The 22,795-nt window shown below is 37.6% G+C and overlaps 1 protein-coding gene across 3 annotated transcripts in view; it reads right to left on the minus strand.

Moving 5' to 3' along the window:
- XPOT (exportin for tRNA) overlaps window positions 1-22,795 on the minus strand; it is a 47,908-nt gene that overhangs the window by 12,284 nt on the left and 12,829 nt on the right. For all 3 annotated transcript variants that reach the window (XM_064590961.1, XM_045873047.3, XM_045873048.3), the window contains 16 exons: window positions 20,563-20,619; window positions 19,800-19,869; window positions 18,590-18,808; window positions 16,028-16,212; window positions 15,759-15,927; window positions 14,362-14,598; window positions 12,631-12,669; window positions 12,435-12,497; window positions 11,364-11,488; window positions 10,297-10,441; window positions 10,028-10,147; window positions 9,569-9,663; window positions 8,939-9,008; window positions 6,103-6,341; window positions 4,687-4,972; window positions 3,089-3,278 (listed from right to left, as the gene is read on the minus strand). In XM_064590961.1, the coding sequence (XP_064447031.1) occupies window positions 3,089-3,278; window positions 4,687-4,972; window positions 6,103-6,341; window positions 8,939-9,008; window positions 9,569-9,663; window positions 10,028-10,147; window positions 10,297-10,441; window positions 11,364-11,488; window positions 12,435-12,497; window positions 12,631-12,669; window positions 14,362-14,598; window positions 15,759-15,927; window positions 16,028-16,212; window positions 18,590-18,808; window positions 19,800-19,869; window positions 20,563-20,619 (2,309 nt within the window). The remainder of the gene's footprint in view (window positions 1-3,088; window positions 3,279-4,686; window positions 4,973-6,102; window positions 6,342-8,938; window positions 9,009-9,568; window positions 9,664-10,027; window positions 10,148-10,296; window positions 10,442-11,363; window positions 11,489-12,434; window positions 12,498-12,630; window positions 12,670-14,361; window positions 14,599-15,758; window positions 15,928-16,027; window positions 16,213-18,589; window positions 18,809-19,799; window positions 19,870-20,562; window positions 20,620-22,795) is intronic.

The raw sequence follows: 22,795 nt of genomic DNA on the forward strand, positions 1-22,795 counted from the left end.
CATCCATGTCATTGTAAACGGCAAGATTTCATTCTTTTTGATGGTAAACTAACATTCCATTGTTATATACCACATCTTCTTTATCCATACATCAGTCATTTGGGCTCTCTTCATAGTTTGGCTACTGTTGATAACGCTGCTATAAATATCCAGGTGCATGGATCCCTTCGAATCTGCATTTTTGTATCCTTCGGGTAAATACCTAGTACTGCAATTGCTGGATCATAGGGTAGCTCCATTTTTAACTTGTTGAGGAACCTTCATACTGTTCTCCAGAATTGCTGCACCAGTTTGCATTCCCACTAATAGTGCAAGAGGGTCCCCCTTTCTCCACATCCTTGCCAACACCTGTTGTTTCTTGTGTTAATTTTAGCCATCCTGACAGGTGTGAGATGGTTATCTCATCTGGTTTTGATTTGCATTTCCCTGATGATGACTGATGTTGGGCATCTTTTCATGTGTCTGTGAGCCATCTGGATGTCATTTTTAGAAAAGTGTCTCATCATGTCTTCTGCCCATTTCTTAATTGGGTTATGTGTTCTTTGGGTGTTGAGTTTGTTAAGTTCTTTATAGATTTTGGATACTAGCCTTTATCTGATAAGACATTTGCAAATATCTTCTCCCATTCTGTCGATTGTCTTTTGGTTTTGTCGACTATTTCCTTGGCTGTGCAGAAGCTTTTTATCTTGATGAAGTCCCAATAGTTCATTCTTGCTTTTGTTTCCTTACCTGTGGTGATGTGTTAGTAAGGAGTGGCTATGGCTGAGGTCAAAGAGGTTTCTGCCTTTATTCTCCTCTAGGATTTTGATGGTTTCCCGTCTCACATTTGGGTCTTTCATCCATTTTGAATTTATTTTTGTGTATGATGTAAGAAAGTGGTCCAGTTTCATTCTTCTGCATGTGGCTGTCTAGTTTTCCCAACACCGTTTGTTGGAGAGATTGTCTTTTTTCCATTGGTTATTCTTTCCTGCTTTGTCGAAGATCGGTTGACCATATAGTTGTGGGTCCATTTCTGGGTTTTCTATTCCGTTCCATTGATCTATGTGTGTTTTTATGCCAGTACTATACTATCTTCATGACTGCAGCTTTGTAATATAACTTAAAAACCCGAACTGTGATGCCTCCATCCAGGTTTTCTTTTTCAGAATTGCTTTGGCTATTCAGGGTCTTTTGTGGTTCCATATAAATTTTAGTATTGTTTTTTCTAACTCTGTGAAAGATGCTGGTGGTATTTTGATGGGGATTGCATTAAATATCTAGATTGCTTTGGGCAATATAGACATTTTAACAATGTTTGTTCTTCCAATCCACGAGCATGGAATGCTTTTCCATTTCTTTGTGTCCTCAATTTCTTTTATAAGTGTTTTATAGTTTTCGGAGTATAGATCTTTTACTTCTTTAGATTTGTTCCTAGGTATCTTATTGTTTTTGATGCAATTGCAAATGGGACTGATTCCTTGATTTCTTTTTCTGCTGCTTTGTTATTGGCATATAGAAATGCAACAGATTTCTACACATTGATTTTATATCCTGTGACTTTGCTGAATGAATTCCTATATGAGTTCTAGCCATTTTTTGGTGGAGTCTTTCAGGTTTTCTACATAGAGTATCATGTTGTCTGCAAATAGTGAAAGTTTGACTTCTACCTTGCCATTCTGGATGCCTTTTATTTTTGTGTCGTCTGATTGCTGAGGCTAAGACTTCCACTACTATGTTAAATAGTAATGGTGAGTGGATATCCCTGTCTTGTTCCTGACCGTAGGGGAAAGGCTCTGTTTTTCACCATCGAGGATGCTATTAGCTGTGGATCTTTCGTATATGGCCTTTATGATGTTGAGGTATGTTACCTTTATCCCTACTTTGTTGAGGATTTTTTCTTTTTTTAAGATTTTATTTATTCATTTGAGATTGAGAACACAAGCAGGGGGAGAGGCAGAAGGAGAAGCAGACTCCCCGCTGAGCTGGGAGCCCGACATGGGGCTCGATCCCAGGATATGCAGATCATGACCCCAGCAGAAAGCAGAAGCTCAAACATCTGAGCCACCCAGGTGCCCACTGTTGAGGATTTTTATCAGGAAAAGATGCTATATTTTGTCAAATGCTTTCTCTGCGTCTATTGACAGGATCATATAGTTCTTACCCTTTCTTTTATTAATATCGTGTATCACACTGATTGACTTACAAATACTGAACCACCCCTGAAACCCAGGAATAAATCCTACTTGAATGTGGTGACTAACTCTTTTAATGTACTATTGAATTTGATTTGCTAGGATTTTATTGAGAACTTTTGCATCCATGTTCATCAGGGACATTGACCTATAATTCTCCTTTTTAGTGGGGTCTTTGGTTTTGGAATCAAGGTAATGCTGGCTTTGTAGAATGTGAAGTTCTCACTTCATGTAGTGTAACAAGACAAAAGCATTTATGGAATTGGTAAGATCCCTCAATTTTTTTTTCTTTTTTAGATTTTATTTACTTATTTGACAGAGAGGGAGAGCACAGAGGGAGAGTGAGAGGGAGAAGCAGACTCCCTGCTGAGCAGAGAGGCCGACACAGGACTTGATCCCAGGACCCCGGGATCATGACCTGAGCCAAAGGCAGACGCCTAACTGACTGAGCTACCCAGGCATCCCAGATCCCTCAATTTTTATTAACTTGGCTCCTAAATTTTAAGCATAAAACACTGAAAAGTAACTAGTCCCATGTTATTTTGCCCTCTGGATTTCTTGTATAGCAAAATTCTCTATGTTGATCGATACAGTCCCATTTATTTTTAATTTCAAAATAGCAAACTGGCCAGTAAGACTCATCTGTCAGGTCAATGCTGGCAAGCTGCCACCATGCTATTTATACTACTGAGGGATCAATTAAAGAATACTGCCCTAGGAAAAAGGGAACTGAATACAAATTAATTTTAAGGTAGATCCTCTACATGAAATTGATTCCCACCTTGATGATAATGAACTGTCACCTCAGAGGCAAACATACAACCACTTTAAAAGTTTGGTATTTACTTCAACTAGCTCTTGCTCATACTGACGTACAACGGCTACAAGGCCTGAAGCAGATAATCTCAGCGTCCCACCTTGATTTGCTATGACTTCACTCATTCCACTGCCTGTGACAGTTTGCAGGAAAGCAAAGTAACTCCTTCGTAACATTTGCTTCTCTAAAGCAGCAGACTGGTCATTTTCTTCTGCTGGTCGGAGCAATACCTCAAAAATTGCATGAAGTAGAGGCATGAACATTTGCTGTAAAAATGGAGATACCTGTATCTGAAGATAAAAAACAAAAATTATTTAGAAATGTAAAAGATAAATATTAATATGAAGCTTAGAAAACCACATTTTACATAAAGCCTTTATCCAGTGTTTCCAGTTAGGATATATATTTACATAATTCTGTTGGCAAATACCAGTATTAGGACAAAAATCTATTATTACGCATATATATTATTGAAATCTTCAAAATTGTTAAGTTCAACTCATTTCTTACAGTTCAAGATTCACGTTAAAATAATAGGGATTCAGATGTATTTCACAATTGAATAACACCATAGAATATTTTCAAATTTAAATTATCAAGAAATGAATTCTATTGCTAAATTACAAGTAGAATTTATATGATTGGGCTCTCAAGACTTTTTGTGCCTCGATTCAAATTGCTTAATTTCTCGGTCTCAATTTCTTCGTCTATAAAATACAACAGTTCTTGCTAGGGCTTTTAGGAGGATCAAATGAATTAACGTACAAAAAAAGGCTTTAAAATGGATTTTGAACAGAAAGCACTATGCGTTAGCCATTTTTATCAGCCAGCTTATACTTGGTTTACATTTCCTTGTACAATAAAACTGACTTTAATACAATGAATGAGGGGTGCCTGGGTGGCTCAGTTGTTAGGCGTCTGCCTTCAGCTCAGGTCATGATACCAGGGTCCTGGGATCGAGCCCCGCATCGGGCTCCCTGCCTGGCTGGGAGCCTGCTTCTCCCTCTCCCACTTCCCCTGCTTGTGTTCCCTCTCTCACTGTGTCTCTCGCTGTCAAATAAATAAAATCTTTAAAAAAATAAAAAAATAAATAAAATAAAATGGCTGAAAATCAATACTTAGAGTACGCATTAAACATAAATTTATTTTTAGGGCACCTGGGTGGCTCAGTTAGTTAAGCGACTGCCTTCGGCCCAGGTCATGATCCTGGAGTCCCGGGATCGAGTCCCGCATCGGGCTCCCTGCTTAGCAGGGAGTCTGCTTCTCCCTCTGAAACCCTCCCCCCTCTCATGCTCTCTCTCTATCTCATTCTCTCTCAAATAAATAAATAAAATCTTAAAAAAAAAAAAAATACAATGAATGAATTTCAAACTCCTGTTTGGGCACCCAAGTTACAAAGTTTTTATTTACCTCAAGATATTTTAGTCCTCAATGCTACTTTCATTTGCAAAGAGCAGACTGTTTTCTTCTGCACAGGGCAGATAAGGTTTGTTTTGATTAAAACAACCATTCAACATGGTCTATGTGTCAGGCAGTGTGCTGGACACTGGAGAGGACAACAATATCTATACTCCATGCCCTCAAGTGACTTAGATTAAAAAAAAAACAAACCCAAGGGCAAATGCCAAAATGTATCTAAAGATCAATAGATCTAATTTGTCAGTCAGGAGATTCTCTGAGCCCATAGGTCTGTGGTACCTTAAATTTGGCTGTAATCTGGTTGATAAGAGGAATGAACTCCTGGAGGTCTTTTCCTTCACAATCTTTGAGCATGTGTTCTGAGGCAGACGGGATGAATGGAAGAACTTCTTCCTCTAGGCAAATAATCATGCGATGAAGGAAAGTACGAACTCCACTTCTGAGAATATCCTTTTGCAAGGGACAACTGAGGGCTGGCAAGAATGTCTGTAAACAATCCAGATAAACTTCGGAACAGCCACACTGTTTCACAGTCTGCTTGTTGCTGAAAGCTTTGCTGGTTCGGCTACACAAGCAAAATCAGGCAACTAGTTTTAACTTTAGGCTTTAATAAAAGTTTTATGGAGTAATGAAAAATAATGCACAACCAATTACACAATCGACAAAACTAAGAAGCCAATTATTTAGTTTCTATGACATGACTGCTTCCATCTTTCGCTAATATGGTTATTTATATACTATTGCTTCCAGGTGCCATTCCAGAAAGGGTTCAAATTAAATGAGTGAGAGGTAATTAATATAAGCCTTCTAATGAGAACCCACCTAAATGTTTTACTAAAATCCTACTGATGAAGTATGCAGAAAAGAAAAAAAAACCCACTGCTACGACTGGGCTGTACTAGACAATCTGCAAACTACTGATTTAAATTTAGAAAAAATCCTTAGAATCAAGTTATTTATACGACCTAACATTAGTTTTTGTACTGAAGTATTCTATACAGCAATTTCTTTGTGCAGCTTATTAGCAATTACTACAACTTCCATACTGTTTTGTTTGCCAATAAAATGTATGGGCAGAGAGAAAGAAAAGACAGCTTGGGTAGTCTTCAGGACACAATGAGAGAGCTAAAAAGAAGCCTCAAGACTTTATCAGTACCAAGACTGAGCCAAGATGTCCCAATATGTCACTGTTTATATAAACTCTCCAGCTAGGGATGCCTGAGTGGCTCCGTCGGTTAAGCATCTGCCTTCGGCTCAGGTCATGATCCCAGGGTACTGGGATTGAGCCCGTCAGGCTCCTTGCTCAGCGGGGAGCCTGCTTCTCCCTCTGCCTGCCGCTCCCCCTGCTTGTGCTCTCTTTCTCTCTCTGACAAATAAATACAATCTTTTGAAAAACAAAAACAAAAACTTTTCAGCTAATCCCCTAAATACATGATCAATTTATACTAAAGAAGTCAGAAGAGTTAAGGATTTAGACAGTTGTCAAACCAGAAAGGCAGAATATTATGTGATCTATTCCCTTCTTCAGCCAAATCTTCTAATTCACTGGATTTAGAGAAGAAAGGTTTGGATAATTCTCTCGACAATTCAGTTTTCAAAACATGGATGTGTGTGCGTAATTCTAAAAGATCCAAGTAAATGGTTCTGTGTGTGCACAGACACTCAATTTACAATTGTAATTATAATCACACTCACCTGGCAAATCCAACAGCATGGTTCAGACAGTCTGCTAGTGATGCCTGTCTTTCTTCATCTTGTGCCAGCATCAATTTTTCTAACAGAATTTTAAACTTCTCCATTAGTGGGGTCAAAAGATTTCTCATCAAGGCTTGTTTCCGTTCAGCTGGATATTCACTATTAACAATCAGCACTCCGGCTGTCTCATAAATAAACAGCTGATCATCACTGCTCAACAAAGACTGGTAACCATTCTCCTAGAAAGAAATTTAGTCCTATTGGTGTTTATCATTGTTCATTCAGTTCCTCTCATTTAAGCACAGTAAGTCCAATAGGAATAGGAGATATAATCACATCAACGCATTATTAAAAAGTAGATCAAGTACTTATAAAAAACAAATTTTCTCCTAGGACCATATAATGGAAAGAAAACTGGATTCGAGGTCAAAAGGTCATGGGTCTAATTCTACCCTTGATAAAACTTTGCAAATTATCATAGAAAATTTTAGTTAGCCTTCTAACTTGTTCTCACTCTTGTTTTTTAAAGATTTTATTTATTTGAGAGAATGAGAGATAGAGAGCATGAGAAGGGAGAGGGTCAGAGGGAGAAGCAGACTCCCCACCTCGCAGGAAGCCCAGTGTGGGACTCGATCCTGGGACTCTAGGATCATGACCTGAGCCGAAGGCAGTCGCTCAACCAACTGAGCCACCTAGGCGCCCCTAACTTGTTCTCTTTTGTAAAAATCTTATTTGTACAACTGTTACGAGAATAGAAATGAGATGTACAAAGGTGCTTTGAGGGGCGCCTGGGTGGCTCAGTCGGTTAAGCGTCTGCGTTCGGCTCACGTCATGATCCCAGAGTCCTGGGATCAAGTCCCACATCAGGTTGCTTGCTTAGTGGGCAGCCTGCTTCTGCCTGCCACTCCCCCTGCTCATGCTCTCTTCTGTCTCAAATGAATAAAATCGTAAAGAAAAAATCTAGACTTACAACATAAATTATGTGGTGATTTTATATAATGAAAACCTCATCTAGGGGCACCTGGGTGGCTCAGTCAGTTGAGGATCTGACTCTTGATTTAGGCTCTGGTCATAATCTCAGGGTTGTGGGATCGAGCCCCACATCAGGATCTGTGCTTGGCAGGGAGTCTGCTTGAGATGCTCTTCCTCCTCCAACTCACACTCTCTCTCTAAAATAAATAAATCTTAAAAAAAAAAAATCCTCATCTATTAAAAGAAGCATGTCCCTATATAAAAGTAGCTAAAGCATTTAAGTACCACTAAGACTAATTTCTCCTGTAGCAGTTGAGAACACAAAGATAAAGTAGCTATATAAGGAACTTAAAAAATGGATACTCAAAACCCTATTAAGCAGACAACATCTGGTAAAAGCAATTTGAACAAAACCTTTTTTTATACTAAAAAGAGATTATGGGTATAGTACAAGCCCTTCTTTATATGAATGGTATAAAAAACATGAAAAACTTCTAATATTGATAGGATAATATGGCTAAATAGTACTTTTCCTTTTTAAGTAGGCTCCATGCCAGCGTGGAGCCCAACACGGGGCTTGAACTCACAACGCTGTGATTTAAGACCTAAGCTGAGATCAAGAGTCAGATGCTTAATGGACTGAGCCACCCAGGTGCATGAGGACTTTCTGAATGCCTAAGTCTTATAGGTCAGTGCGAACTGCCAGGGAAAATTGGCATTAATCAGATGAAATACTTTAATATATAGGTTTTTGTAATATGCAAAAATAATTTAACCATATAATTCATTAGTAATCTTTCATGCAGTGAAATTATGTAACCACTATACTCTAAATACTAATATTTACTTAAAAGAATAAAAGTATTTTTATGTTAACATTTCTCAAGTGGCTGCTCTAGTAGCAATTCTATCAAAATGAAAAAAATAAGTCAATGTCAGTATACAAAAACATGTAGAAGTTAAAACATAGTTACAAAGTATCTCAACTTAAGTATTTCTTGTGAAATGAATACCAAAATATCAACCAGCATTTAACCTTTACCCAAAGCCTTAAATTACCCCTCAAAAGTCAATCTAATGGTAACAGTCACTTAGAATGGCTAATATGATCTTATACTGAACAGGAAATAGTTTAGAAATTCGATTTTTCCTTCTCCATAAACTACTTCGGCATTTAACAGAGAGCAGACCATATCTCACTCTGCCAAATTTATCAGTCAACTCTTTTCCATTTTTTATTTTTTTTAAGATTTATTTATTTATTGGGGGGGGGGACAGAGGGAGAGGGAGAGAGAAACTCAAGCAAACTCTGCATTGAGTGAAGAGCCCGATGGGGGGCTCGATTCCACAAACCTGAGATTATGACCCAAGCAGAAAAACACTTAACTGACTGTGCCACCCAGGCGCCCCTCCATTTTTATTAATTCTATTACTATGCTTTGTTTGCTAATCGCAACAGAATTTTGGTAAACAGAACTAACTAATCCTTGTATACAACCCCTCATCCCTGCCACCACCATCCACCATTAAGAAAACTGCCCACAGGGCGCCTGGGTGGCTCAGTTGGTTAAGCGACTGCCTTCAGCTCAGGTCATGATCCTGGAGTCCCGGGATCGAGTCCCGCATCGGGCTCCCTGCTCAGCAGGGAGTCTGCTTCTCCCTCTGACCCTCCCCCCTCTCATGCTCTCTCTCTATCTCATTCTCTCTCTCAAATAAATAAATAAAATCTTTAAAACAAAAACAAAAAACAAAAAACAAAAAAAAAAGAAAACTGCCCACAAGGCATTAGCATTAAAGGCTAAAGGCATGTGTGGCATCAATGATACTTGGGGAAAATCTGTAATTTGGAAAGATAAATACTTACAGGTGGAGAAAGCTCTAGTAAATCTTGTATTCTATTCAGAATATCCTCAATAAAAGGATTCATTTGTTTACTGAATAAAGGCAAAAAAGGAAAATCACAATTATGTAAACCATTGTGCTCAAAATACCAAATTCCCTTTTAAAAAGGATGGAACTAAAAAAAGGTTCAATTCTAACCTAGTCAGATGTAATCATTAAGACAAGCTAGGATTTTAAAAAATTACAACCTTATATACCTAAGAACAAGTAGTTTTCATGCCAAGAAAATGGTACTAGTAAAAACAATACAAAACAGAAAGGTCAAAAAATTTATTTCCAAGAAATATATTCTTTAGAATTTCAAAGAAGCCATAGAGTAATCCACAGCAATAAAACTGTTAAATAAATAATTAATGTCATTAGTGATGACAGGTATTACATATAAAAGTATGCAAACAAATCATTTTGCAGTGATGAACCTGGCTAATGAACAGTAAAAGAAGTCATAACATGATACCAAAAAAGAAAACCTAATAAAAAGCCTTAGAACAAAACCCAAATCTACCACAGGCTTTTAGAAAATAATTTATAGGTCTCATTTAACAATCTTAAAAACAAAAAGTAAACAGAACAGTTGACATTTAGTACTTACTTCAGAGATTTGACAAATCTGGAAAACAGGTAAGCAGTTCTGCTCCGTACTTTTGCACTAGAATGCCGCAGACCTCTATGATCTAAGAAAGCCATCTAAAGAAACAGAGTCACTCACTATTTCTGCACTTACTTAAAATTTTTATTGGTATTGTCACAATGTATTTTTGTTCACATCAAATTTTACTTCTTAGCTCCTGAATGGCAGGAGCCAGGTATATAAAATAAGTAACCCTTAAGGACACCAACAGGCCCCTGAGGACTTGTTTTAGATGACTGATTAAGCCAGAAACTGTCCATTTTAAAAAAAATAGAGGAGGGGTTGGTTTCAGTATATTCAAGAGTTTCTGAGAGCTTCTGGCTCTGGGAAAAGTTATAAAGACAGAATCCTATCTGCTCATTAGCTGAAATACATGGAAATCCACCCCCCACCAGAAACGGAGAATAAATGGATACTTACTAGTACACATGGAATGTGTTGAGGTTCAACTGTGAAAAATTTTTCGTATCTAACAACAGTTTCAAAGAACTCCAATGTCACAGATGTATGCTGGTAGGAACTAACTCCTGATGTTACCAACTGGGCAGGAAAAAGTTAAGAAATCTGTCCTTATTCATTGTAACATCAAAATGCCCCAGCATTAACAGATGCTAAATTAAGGAACTCCCACTAGCTTATAGTGAAAACAGAAAATTATGTTCAAAATAAATTATCTGTAGTATACTTACAGTTCGCATCATATCCTGCAAAGCACTAGCTTTTGAAACATCACCTGAGAAGTGAGCACCATGAGATACTGGAAGAGCTTCTGCCAACATATACAGCAATCTTATTGCTACTTCAACTTCCATAAAACGTGTAGTCTGCCAATTCCTACCAAAAGAGAATATGTATGTGAGATCTGAATATAAACATTTTATATAACACCAACAAAAGTCTCTTTAATTATTAAGTCATAGCAATTATTGGGGCTCCTGGGTGGCTCAGTTGTTAAGCGTCTGCCCTCGGCTCAGGTCATGGTCCCAGGGTCCTGGGATTTAGCCCCGCATTGGGCTCCCTGCTCGGCGGGAAGCCTGCTTCTCCCTCTCCCACTCCCCCTGCTTGTGTTCCCTCTCTCACTGTGTCTCTCTCTGTCAAATAAATAAAATCTTAAAAAAAAAAGTCATAGCAATTATTAATTTTAACAGGCAACAAAATTTACACCACAAAAGTAGAAATAACTGATGTGATCCATTTCATTGTTTACATTCCAAAGAGCAGTGTTTCCCCACAAGGATCATGATAAATGGAGATAACAATGATATGGATGGAGCTATAGTGTATTATGCTAAGGGAAATAAGCCAGTCAGAGAAACAAATACCCTATGATTTCACTCACATGTGGAATTTAAGAAACAGAACAAATGAACCAAGAGGAAAAAGAGAGAGACAAACCAAAAAACAGACTCTTAACAATAGAGAACAGATGGTTACCATAGGGGAGGTGAGCGGGGGGGGGGGGGGATGAGTGAAATAGATGAGGGGGATTAAGAGCACACTTATCATGATGAGTAATCAACATTGTATAGAATTGCTGAATCACTATAATGTACACCTGAAACTAACATAACACTGTATGTTAACTATACTGGAATTAAAAAAAAGATAAATGGAGACAAGTGCACTGCTTCAGAGATACATATAAGATCTTAATAAGTAACAAAGATTAGTAAATTATGTGATTCATTTATTGTAGAACATCAACACAGAGAAAAGGAAAGAGGCAGATTCGTTACAAAAACAGTAACAAACTTACTGCAGTGTAGAACTAAAAACTCTGCGCACAGAAGCCAGCAGTAACTCTGGTGAAACTTGAGCAAGCCTGTCCAACAATAACTTCAGTTGTTTTCTATATTCTACAAACATGGCTTCATCTTCACCCTAAGATATATTTTTAAATTCTTATTTTAAAATTTAAAAGACCTTAAAATTCATGTAAATGGTTAGTTTTCTGCATTTCTAAAGTTAATACGTGCTTTTTTCATTGACATTTATTTACACAGAAAAACTTAATATGTTTAGTAGCCTTTCCTCTACTGCCCACAGATAAGCATTTATGAACACAGCCCTACATCTCAAAAAGCCTAGAGCCAGAAACAGTATAGGGAGGAGGTTAAGGACAAGAATCTAGAGCCAGAATGGGTTCACGTTGGGCTTTATGAAAACTTCACCACCTTATTCATACTCCTCGTTTCTTGTAATACCTTATGAATGAAGATATATATAACAAGCCTGGCTCTTTGTAAGTGCATAATGCATTGGTTATCATCACCATTATCTTTTTACAGTCCAAGGTTTTTGAATGCCTCAGGTGGGCAACTGAACACTTAGCACGTTGCAAAACAGTATAAGCGATGCTTGAGTTGATAGAAAGCACCTGATGATCCTTGTGCTTGAGGGTAAACTGACTCACTGGCAACCCTGGACAAGACTTATAAATGGAACAAGTCCAGAGAGTTAAGTGACCCATTCCCACTCTTCCACAGACACTTATGATCTGAGGTCCACTGACCTGGCCTCAACTCATCACTCTTATTAAATACAGAGATATGATCACCAATGATACTGTCAATATTTTACAAAGTTCACTGCTACAAAGTGTTTTAAAAAGTGACAAAATACCAAAAAGGTATTTTTTGAAGGTATTATGAAGGCTTATGAAGCTTCTATTAATTTCACCTAAGGCTGAAGTCAATGATAAACAAGAGTGATTGTTAAAATACTTCTTTGTTTTAAAGGACTCTAAAATAATCAAAACTTAAAATGTTAACTTGAGGTAAGTAAATAATGAATTAAAACTGATTTCTCCCTAATGTAAAATTCTTACCTCATTTTCAAAGTTATATTCTTCATCGTAAGTCAGTTTTTTCATAACGGCCAACATGATTGCCTAAAATGAAGAATAAAATATCTTTTGTCAGTTTCCTCTAACTTGATATACTTTGAAATTAAGCTGTATTTCAAGAGACAGACTGCAGATACAGATTCTGATATCGGTTTATAGGCAAAAAGAAGTCAATTACCTCTACATTAGCTTTTTGCTGATCTGAGAGCACTGGAAGCTGTTAAAAAGTAAGTAATAATTTATTAGTTTTCCTAAAGTTATACTCGCTTATCAAAATATTTTTATTTTCTAAGATTTTATGTATTTGACAGGGAGCATGAGCGGGGTAGGGGGTGGGAGGAGGAAAGGGAGAAGCAGACTCTCCGCTGAGCAGAGAGCCTGACAGAGGGCTCAATCCCGAGACCCCAGGATCATGACGTGAGCCCAAGGCAGACTCTTAACTATGTGAGCCACCTAGGCGCCCCTCAAAATATTTTCTAATCAATGAAGATCTTTTATTTTATTTTTAAAGATTTTATTTATTTGACAGAGACACAGCGAGAGAGGGAACACAAGCAGGGGGAGTGGGAGAGGGAGAAGCAGGCTTCCCGCCAAGCAGGGAGCCCGATGCGGGGCTCGATCCCAGGACCCTGAGATCATGACCCGAGCTGAAGGCAGACGCCTAACGACTGAGCCACCCAGGCACCCAATGAAGATCTTTTAAAACATGCACATGACTTCTGTGGAGGAAGGTTTGGCAGTACCTTTCTATATTTCAAATGCACCTAAGACCTAGCAATTTCATTTCTACTAAATAACTTGACATGTAGATGAATTTCAATTTTAAGGATATTTATAATATATTCACCAAAGAAGTTTGTAAGACAGTAAAGTATGGTCTTCCCTTGTTTTGTTTTTAAACATTTATTTTTTTTTTCTGAGAGAGAGAGAGAGAGCAAGTGAGCATGAGCAGCAGGCAGAAGGAGAGGGAGAAGCAGACTCCCCACCAAGCAGAGTTTGGGATCATGACCTGACCTGAAGATAGATGCTTAACCAACTGAGCCATCCAGGCACCCTTCTCTTGTTTTCAAACAAGGCAAAAAAAGCTAGAGGTCTGTTAAGAGATACACAGTGGGATTACCAGGAGTCATTTTAACTTTCTTCATATCTTTCCCATTACCTAAAATTTCTTAAGGTATGTAGGCAGACGTGTGTTACATTTATAACAATAACACAGAAGCTAATATTTTAAGCTTGACTTGATTTAACTAATCAAATGTAAGTAAAATAGGAATGGTTTTCTCATCTAATGACATAATGGGAAATTACTAATTTTTAAAAGGCTACCAGTCATAATATGGAGACTGCTACCATCTACATTTTAAGTTCTTATTGGAAGCAACTAAGAGAAATTTTTTAATTGTAAAAAACTTTATATGAAATGATGTATATGTAATTAAAATAATGAACAATGTTTAACAAAATTTCTACTATATTTAAAACAAACACAGGGGCGCCTGGGTGGCTCAGTCGGTAAGTGTCCAACTCTTGATCTCAGCTCAGGTCTTGATCTCTGGGTCGTGAGCCTTGGCCTGCGCTGGGCTCCACGCTGGGTGTGGAGCCTACTTAATAAAAAAGGAAAAGGAAAGAAAAGGAAAGGAAAGGAAAGAAAAAATAAATAAAAACAAAAACAGATTCAAAATGAAAAAATAACCTAAACCTGTAGCTAATTCGAAGCTTGTTAAAGTCTAGTGAATTTTAGAACCTGGCTATTCCCATTTTCTGGCTAAGAAGTTGAGTTGGGGGTGGGGGAAATTTTGTTAGCTAATAGAATTAGGGGTATTTTCTTCTTTTCATTTTTCCTGTATTTTCCAATTCTCTATGGCTCGTCTATTATCTACTGGGCAAAAAGATTAAAACAAGGACTTACCTGTTTCAAAATATGAAGATAATCGTAACAGAATCCAATAATATTAGAAGAGATGTCATCATCCTCATGAATTAGTAGCTGCAGCATCAGCGCCACTTTTGTTTCAATAGCTTGTAGTGCCTCTTGAGCATTCTTGATATCCCCATTCTTAATTAATTTAGTCCAACTAACTATCAATGACTGTCCCATTCCATTTACCAGCTTAGAAAATCTGGCTAGAAAGTCAACATCTTCTTCCTATTAAGCAATCAAGAGACCTCAATTTAAAACCACCCACATAAAAAACAACAAACAAAAAAACCCACCCACATAAGAGTAAGAAGAAAAACTCTAAACTTTAGTATGAATCAAGTGCCAATTATAAACTAACATTTACCCATTCTACCATCTTGACTGAAAAATTCTGGAATTTAAACTCTACTATTATTAACCACTTGTACTCTTCCAAGCAACTCTTTTTAATGGTTATAGACCTGTAGATATTGCCAAGTTTATAAAAGCTTAAAAAAAGAGATCTGTGGTTTCAAAACCTTCCTTCTAAACTGCTCAAGTTAGTAAATATGCTGCAACAGTTAATGTCATAATACAGTATGTGTAACAATTTATAACAATTTGAGCCTTAACTATGCTGCAAGAGATAGAACTGCTGTTACAACTACCTGCCTAAGGTCATACCAGTGTTAAGAGTCAGAACTCAAACTTCAGATTGTTTTCATCAATTACCCTTATGATGTTCTCCTATAGAAAGAGATGTTACCTTCGTCATTTTAGGTCTTTTACCACAGACTAAATGAGACAATTATTAGCAACGTAAGAAAACGCTACTACTCTTCTGTCAGCAAGGACAATCCTAGAGCTGTATTACTCACAGAACAGCAAAACAAATATTTCTTAGTAATTTTTTTATCACTGTCACAGGTAAAATAAAAATCTTCAAATTCTGTTTCTAAATTACTTCCCACACTCAGAGTCTTCACTCTGTTGGGGCTAAACTCCAATAGCTCAAATGAGTAACAATTCAAAAGTATGGTGAAAATGTAACATTTATAACTAAATCTAGTTTTGATCCAAATGCACTGCCATGTATATAGTACAGTTCCTTGCCACTGAAAGTACAGACCAGTAGTATGAGCATCAACTCGAAGTTCGTTAGAAATGCACATCCGCAGGTACTACCCTAGACCTTCAATTTAAGAACGGGTATAATCTACTGTCCAGGCCAATGCTACAGATAACATCATGGCTTTCTGGATACAGTGTTTCCTTATAGTCAAGGAGAGTTTACCATACTAAAAAAAAAAAAAAAAAAAAAAAAAAAAACAGAAAAGAGAAAGAAAAAGCATATTTAAATTAGTACCTGTCCTACTTTGTTTTACTTCATACATAAATTTACTGACCTGGTCAATGCTGAAAAACCCAGCAGACTGTAACACTTGACACAAAGACTCTACTAGTTTCATTTTATCAACAGGATCCATTCCTTTATTTACAATTTCAAATAAACAGTCACATGCTTCTTCCCGCAGAACTTCTATTGACATATGACCTAGCAGCATATTTATAAACCTGGCAATAGGAGAAAAAAATTGTTACAATGTTTTCAAACTCATGAGTTTTATATACTGTATTTTGTAGGTTTCTATCTTTAAAGTATAGGTATACTTACCTATCATTGGCTATAAGGGATAAGTCTATCCAAGAGACATAAGCCCCAACTACTTCAAGGCACTGACATGTCACTTCTGAATTAGTATACTGGTAATTTTGTAAAATTTGGTACCATGATTCCACCAAGTTTGGAATGCACTGCTCCCTCATGGTATCTTTTATTAGAGTATTCCTACGGGCCTCCTAAAAAACAAAACAAAACACCTTATGTGCAAAGTAGATTATCACACAAACTAATTTTTGACATCTGACTAGTTGCACACAGTAATTTCCTCACAATTAAACTTCTAGACTTGTTAACACATTCCCTGCCACTATTTCCTACTTATCAACTCTAAAATCATATCCTGTGATTCTTTTAATTTCCTTTTTCCGTTGTGTTCCTCAGAGCAGATTTAATTTCTTATTAAACACAAACTATAAATAAGCATTACTTAGAAATCTAAAGCATATGATAAAAGGTACTTCTCAATATTATGCAAACATGATATTTAAACTACTTAAGAGAATGCAAATTGTTTTTAATTAAAAGAAAATTTTTTTTAGTTGACACAAGATGTTACATTAGTTTCAGGTGTACAACACAGTGAATCAATATCTCTATAAATTCTGCAAGAATGGCAATAATTTATTTTTTTATTTTTTCGATTTTTAAAAAAGATTTTAAGTAATCTCTATACCCAACATGGGGCTCAAACTCACAACCCTGAGATCAAGAGTCACATGCTCCACTGACTGGGCCAGCTGGGTGCCCGAAGAACGGCAATAAATTTTTTATTTATTTATTTTTTTTGAGAGCGAGAGGAAGAGAGAAAGAAAATCTTAAAAAAAAAAAAAAGAGGGCGCCTTGGTGGCTCAGTTGGTTAAGCGACTGCCTTCGGCTCAGGTCATGATCCTGGAGTCCCGGGATCAAGTCCCACATCAGGCTCCCTGCTCAGCAGGGAGTCTGCTTCTCCCTCTGACCCACTCCCCTCTCATGCTCTCTGTCTCTCATTCTCTCTCTCGCAAATAAATAAAAAAATTAAAAAAAAAAAAAAAAGATTTGGGCGCCTGGGTGGCTCAGATGGTTGAGCGTCTGCCTTCGGCTCAGGTCATGGTCCCAGGGTCCTGGGATCGAGTCTTGCATTGGGGTCCCTGCTCCTTGGGAGCCTGCTTCTCCCTCGGCCTCTCTCTCTCTCTCTCATGAATAAGTAAATAAAATCTTTAAAAAAAAAAAAAAAGATTTTATTTATTTGAGAGAGAGAAAGAGAGTGTATGTAAGCGGAGGGAGAAACAGACTACCCCCTGAGCAGGGAGCCTGACACAGGGCTTGATCCCAGGACTCTGGGATCATGACCTGAGCTAAAGGCAGATGCTTAACTGACTGAACCACCCAGGCACCCTGAGAGAGACTCTTAAGCAGGCTCTACACCTAGAGCAGAGCCCAACAGAGGGCTCGATCTCATGACCCTGAAATCATGACCTGAGCTGAAATCAAGAGTTCAACGCTTAACCAACAAGCCAGGCAGGCACCCCAGGAATGGTAATAATTTAAATGCATGATAATAACCTTTAAAGTCATAAGTATGTCTGACATATAATGACCTTAAAATTATTATACACATTTGAATCAAGCAATTTTTTTTTTATCTTTTCTTTTTTTCTTTTTCAAATCAAGCAACTTCTATTGTGTTAAGAATACAGAGAAAGTTACATCGGATAATGAATAGAGAAAGACTAAGGTGACGGGCTTTATGACCGAGAATACAGAAGAAACTAGCAGATTCATAAGCAATGATTCCTGCTCACTCAGGAACTATGTAGCAGTAGTAAATACAGACCACATTTCTCCAGAAATTCATAAAACAGAACCACTTTGTGTATTTTATTGGAGAAAGTGCTTTCATAGTTAAAAAAATCTAAAGTAACACTCTAATTTCAACATACACTTGGGGAAAAAGAAGCCCAGTTCAAGCTCCTTTGTAGAACAAAATTCAAAATGTTGGGTGAATTTAGAGGCGTGTGGCTGGCTCAGTTGGTAGAACATGTGACTCTTGATCTCAGGGTCATGAGTTCAAGCCTCACAATGGGTGTGGAGTCTGCTTAAAAAAAAAAAAAGGGTAAGTTAGGTGAATTTAGAATTCTTTCTTTTTTTAAGATTTTACTTGACAGAGAGAGAGTATGCACAAGCAAGGCAGAGCCGCAGGCAGAGGAAGCAGCAGCCTCCCCGCTGAGCAGAAAGCCAGACGCAGGGCTCAATCCCAGGACCCTGGGATCATGACCTGAGCCGAAGGCAGATGCTTAATCGACTGAGCCTCCCAGGTGCCCCTGAACTTAGAATTATTAAGAAAATTTGAGGGTGCCTGGCTGGCTCAGTTGGAAGATCATGCGACTCTTGATCTTGGGGTTGTAAGAGCCTCATGCTGGGTATAGAAATTACTAAAAAAAATAAACTTAAAAAAAAGCCAGAAAGAACAGAAAATCTGTCTCCAAAGAAAGACTTCCTACTCTTTTTATTATGTGCCCATCATCTCCTACAAAATCTACATTAAAAACTAACAATTAATGGGAAGTTACTTGCCTCTGATGTATGCACCACATCACGATCCACCAACTCTGAATCAATGGCCATGAGGATTCGGAGGTACAGATCTACTCCCCTTGGATTTAGGTCCACTACTGAGAGAATGTCAAAAAAAAACTTGGGCCACCTAGTGAGATATTCTGTAACAAAAAGCAAGGCGAAGACTTGGGCTGCTTTATTTCGTATAAAGGTCTTCTCTGGTTGGGGATTCAGCATCTGACAAAGAGAAATTGTCCATGAAATTAAATGTAAGTTGGAAAGTCTCAAACACATTGTTTTCCTATTTACCATCAATAAGCAAAAACTCACCAAGCCTCAACATGGTCTAGATTAGCTGTGCAACAAATATGCGGGAAAATTACCAAAGTATTTAACTGATTACCCAGATGGAAAACAAACAAATGTGCTATGTTTATTTCTTATTCTTACACTTTTAAAGAAAAGTTTCACGTGCAGTTCTACTAGTTTTTGGTTCTACTAGTCAAATTGGTTCTACTAGTTAAACTGTTTTTCTTGTTTGCCCTTTAAGGAAAATAAAAATTCTATCTACATAACCACTTTATATGTTAAGATTAAAATTAACAAAAAATAACAAAATGTGAATAAAGAACTCTAATAGCTCTCTTGTAAAGGGCTCTTTGTGAAGAGGCTGTCCAGGAGGGTTCACCTTTAGGAGTGAACAAAAATCTGTTTTTGTCAAGTAGTTAAAAACAAACAAACAAACACCACCACCACCACCACCAAAAACCCCACCTTAAAACCAAGGTTTCAACAATGTGTCATGGAAAGCATGAAAGTTTCAGTTATTGATATAATTTTAAATTACTGGTAGGGCGCCTTGGTGGCTCAGACGGTTAAGCGTCTGCCTTCAGTTCAGGTCATGATCCCAGCATCCTGGGATCGAGCCCCGCATCGGGCTCTCTGCTCAGCTGGAAGCCTGCTTCTCCCTCTCCTACTCCCCCTGCTTGTGTTCCCTCTCTCTCTGTCTCTATGTCAAATAAATTAAAAAAAAAAAAAATCTTTAAAAAAAAATTATTGGTAAGTTTTCATATACCCAAGATTTCTGAAATCAGCACTTTCTAAAAAAGCTACGGGATCAAAGGGAGGATAAGTGATCAACATTTTTGAGGTAAAGTTCTAAACTCTTGCAAAACTAAAAATTTAATTATCTAGTAATTTAAGGTACTGAGTGAAATTACTATTTTACCTGAGCTTGAAGCCAAGATATGAGCGTCTCCCTAATTAGTTGTTGTTGAACAGTAGTTAGTTCTGAGTATCTGTTCAAAATAGAGAAGAAAAATAATAACGGCTACATTTGGTGTCTGTGGTTTAAAAAGTAACAGCCTCATATTTTTGAAAGGGAAAATTTGTGTATCACTCAATTACTTAAAATTTCCTAAAATAAATCAATAATGCTTCTCATCATGGCTTTAAAGAAAAGGTAGGGGTGGGCCTGGCAGGTAGTGTCACTGATATTAGTTTGATTTGTGGTCCAGTTCATGTTAAAACAAAATGACAGCTGTGGAATTTCTCAAATGGAAATGTGTCTACATTTTGAGGTCTGTGGCTTACAGAATAAATCAAGAGGCAAACGAAGGGTCCTCTGAGCAGTGATTCACCGTTTCTGCTTATTTAAGGCAGAGGTTCTAAATCCAAGTGGCCATGCTGCCACTAACCTCTAACAGAGTTGGCATGTAGAAACAGGTCTGGTGTTGCTAGATCTTCAGATTTTTCCAGAGAAGGTAGAAATGAATTTTTTCTGTGAAATGTCTGGATTTTTTTATGTAACCAATTAACTCAGTATTTTTACAACACTTTGGGATAAATCAAAAACACATCTATAAACTGGATGTGTCTCATACACTCTCAATTTACAGCTTGTATTAGGATTTTCCCAAAGAGAGAAAAACTAATTTAAAAATGACCTCTCCCCATAAATTTCAGAGTCAAAACAGTGAGAAAAGCCTTACTTGTATTTAACTTGATGTTCTAGTACTTGAAAGCAGAAAAACTTTATGTGATCATCACTGAAAAAGAAAAGAAAATCAGATAAGCAGAATATAATTTAGAGAAAACAAATCAAAAGTAAAGTACTAGGTGAATCACAGTTGAAGTTTCTCAAACAAGACCTCTGGTTTACTTTCTACTTATCGATCTCATTTATTATACTGTTTAGAACTTAAATATTACTCCACACTCAATAGGTCCATTAAATCTGACAAGCAAAAAAATGAAAAAAAATTGAGATGCACCTTAAGTATACTGCTTTGCAAACAGAAGGAATTTCCCTAAATTCTAGATGTTAGGATTACTGAAACCACTCCTACACTTTACAACAGAAAGGCTAGGTGTAAAATGACAAATGGTCACACAGCCAGAGACTGAGTCAAATCAGTGATGGTAAATGAAATCATACCTAAAATCCAATCCTACACAGTTCCATTGCAGCCAAATCCAAATGAGCAGGGTCACTCAGACTGGTAGTTCAGCCTCAAAATTTATATAGAAAACCAAGTTACAAATATACTGCCCTTATAAGAAGGGAGCAAAAATCAGATCTAACAATTATCTACTCTCAAGGTCTCTATAGGGGTGATGCAGAGTTGCAGTGAGCCAGCTACAATCTCTGACATCTCTGACAAAATCTCTTTAGTAAACAACAATCATTTCATCCAAGACAGTTGGCTTGGGCAAGGCTTAGTCATAGAAGAAATTTTTGATATATAAAGCTAACTGGTCAATATAAGATGAGACAATATCTAAACTTAGAATACATGAATTAACTAAATAAAATAATTTCACACACAAGAAGATGAAATTTAATCTTTAAAAGTTTTAAGTTAGGTTTAATTAGCACCTCTTCCAAGAACTTAGGGTTCCTATTCTTTTTTTTCTTTTTTTTTTTTTTAAGATTTTATATATTTGACAGAGAGAGAGACACAGTGAGAGAGGGAACACAAGCAGGGGGAGTGGGAGAGGGAGAAGCAGGCTTCCCGCCGAGCAGGGAGCCCGATGCGGGGCTCGATCCCAGGACCCCAGGATCCTGACCTGAGCCAAAGGCAGGCGCTTAACGACTGAGCTACCCAGGTGCCCCTAGGGTTCCTATTCTTAACATAGATGACATTGAAGCCTTAATGAACTATACAAGACTTATATTTTCCACTCAAAAATAAACTGCAGGAATCCTTTAATTAAAAGCCAGATCTAGGGCGCCTGGGTGGCTCAGTCGTTAAGCATCTGCCTTCGGCTCAGGTCATGGTCCCAGGGTCCTGGGATCGAGTCCCACATCAGGCTCCCTGCTCAGCGGGAAGCCTGCTTCTCCCTCTCCCACTCCCCCTGCTTGTGTTCCTGCTCTCGCTATCTGTCAAATAAATAAATAAAATCTTAAAAATAAATAAATAAATAAATAAATAAAAGCCAGACCTAAAAAAAAGCCAGATCTTATATACTCCCAGGCATATATGTTCTCAAAATTAACTCTCACTAAGGTGGAGCACTTGATTCTGACTGTAAAAGGTGGCAAGCATGATAGCCATAGCACGCTGAGGATGCCAGCTAGAAGCCATCACTAATACCCATGAGCGTCTATTCCCACCAGCGAGTTATTAGTCAGCTGTGTTTCCCCTAAGCCTTACTATGTCAGTTGTAGGTCTTTTTTAAATAACTTCATTAACTACTATATAAACTAATGAAATGAGGGGCGCCTGGGTGGCTCAGTCCATTAAACAGCTGCCTTCGGCTCGGGTCACGATACCAGGGTCCTGGGATTGAGCCCCACATCAGACTCCCTGCTCAGCGGGGTGCCTGCTTCTCCTTCTCCCTACTGCTCCCCCTACCTGTGCTCTCTCTGTCAAATAAATAAAACCTTTAAAAATAATAAACTAACGAAATGAATGTGAGAGTGCCTATTTTTGTAAAAATTAAGTTGAATGCTTTAGAAAGACTTCATAGAAAGTCATATTACAAAAAAGAAAAACCTCAGAACACTAATTCAAAGGGATACATGCACCCCTATGTTTATAGCAGCATTATTTATAATAGCCAAGATACAGAAGCAGCCCAAGTGTCCATCAACTGATAAATGGCTAAAGATGTGGTATATATATACAATGGAATATTATTCAGCCATAAAAAGTGAAATCCTGACATCTGCAATGACATGGATGGAGCTAGAGTGTATAATGCTAAGTGAAGTAAGTCAGT

This window comes from Mirounga angustirostris, unplaced genomic scaffold, assembly GCF_029215605.1.
Source record: "Mirounga angustirostris isolate CCGP_5_RB_7025 unplaced genomic scaffold, mMirAng1.0.hap1 SCAF_5, whole genome shotgun sequence".
In the NCBI taxonomy this organism is placed as follows: domain Eukaryota; kingdom Metazoa; phylum Chordata; class Mammalia; order Carnivora; family Phocidae; genus Mirounga; species Mirounga angustirostris.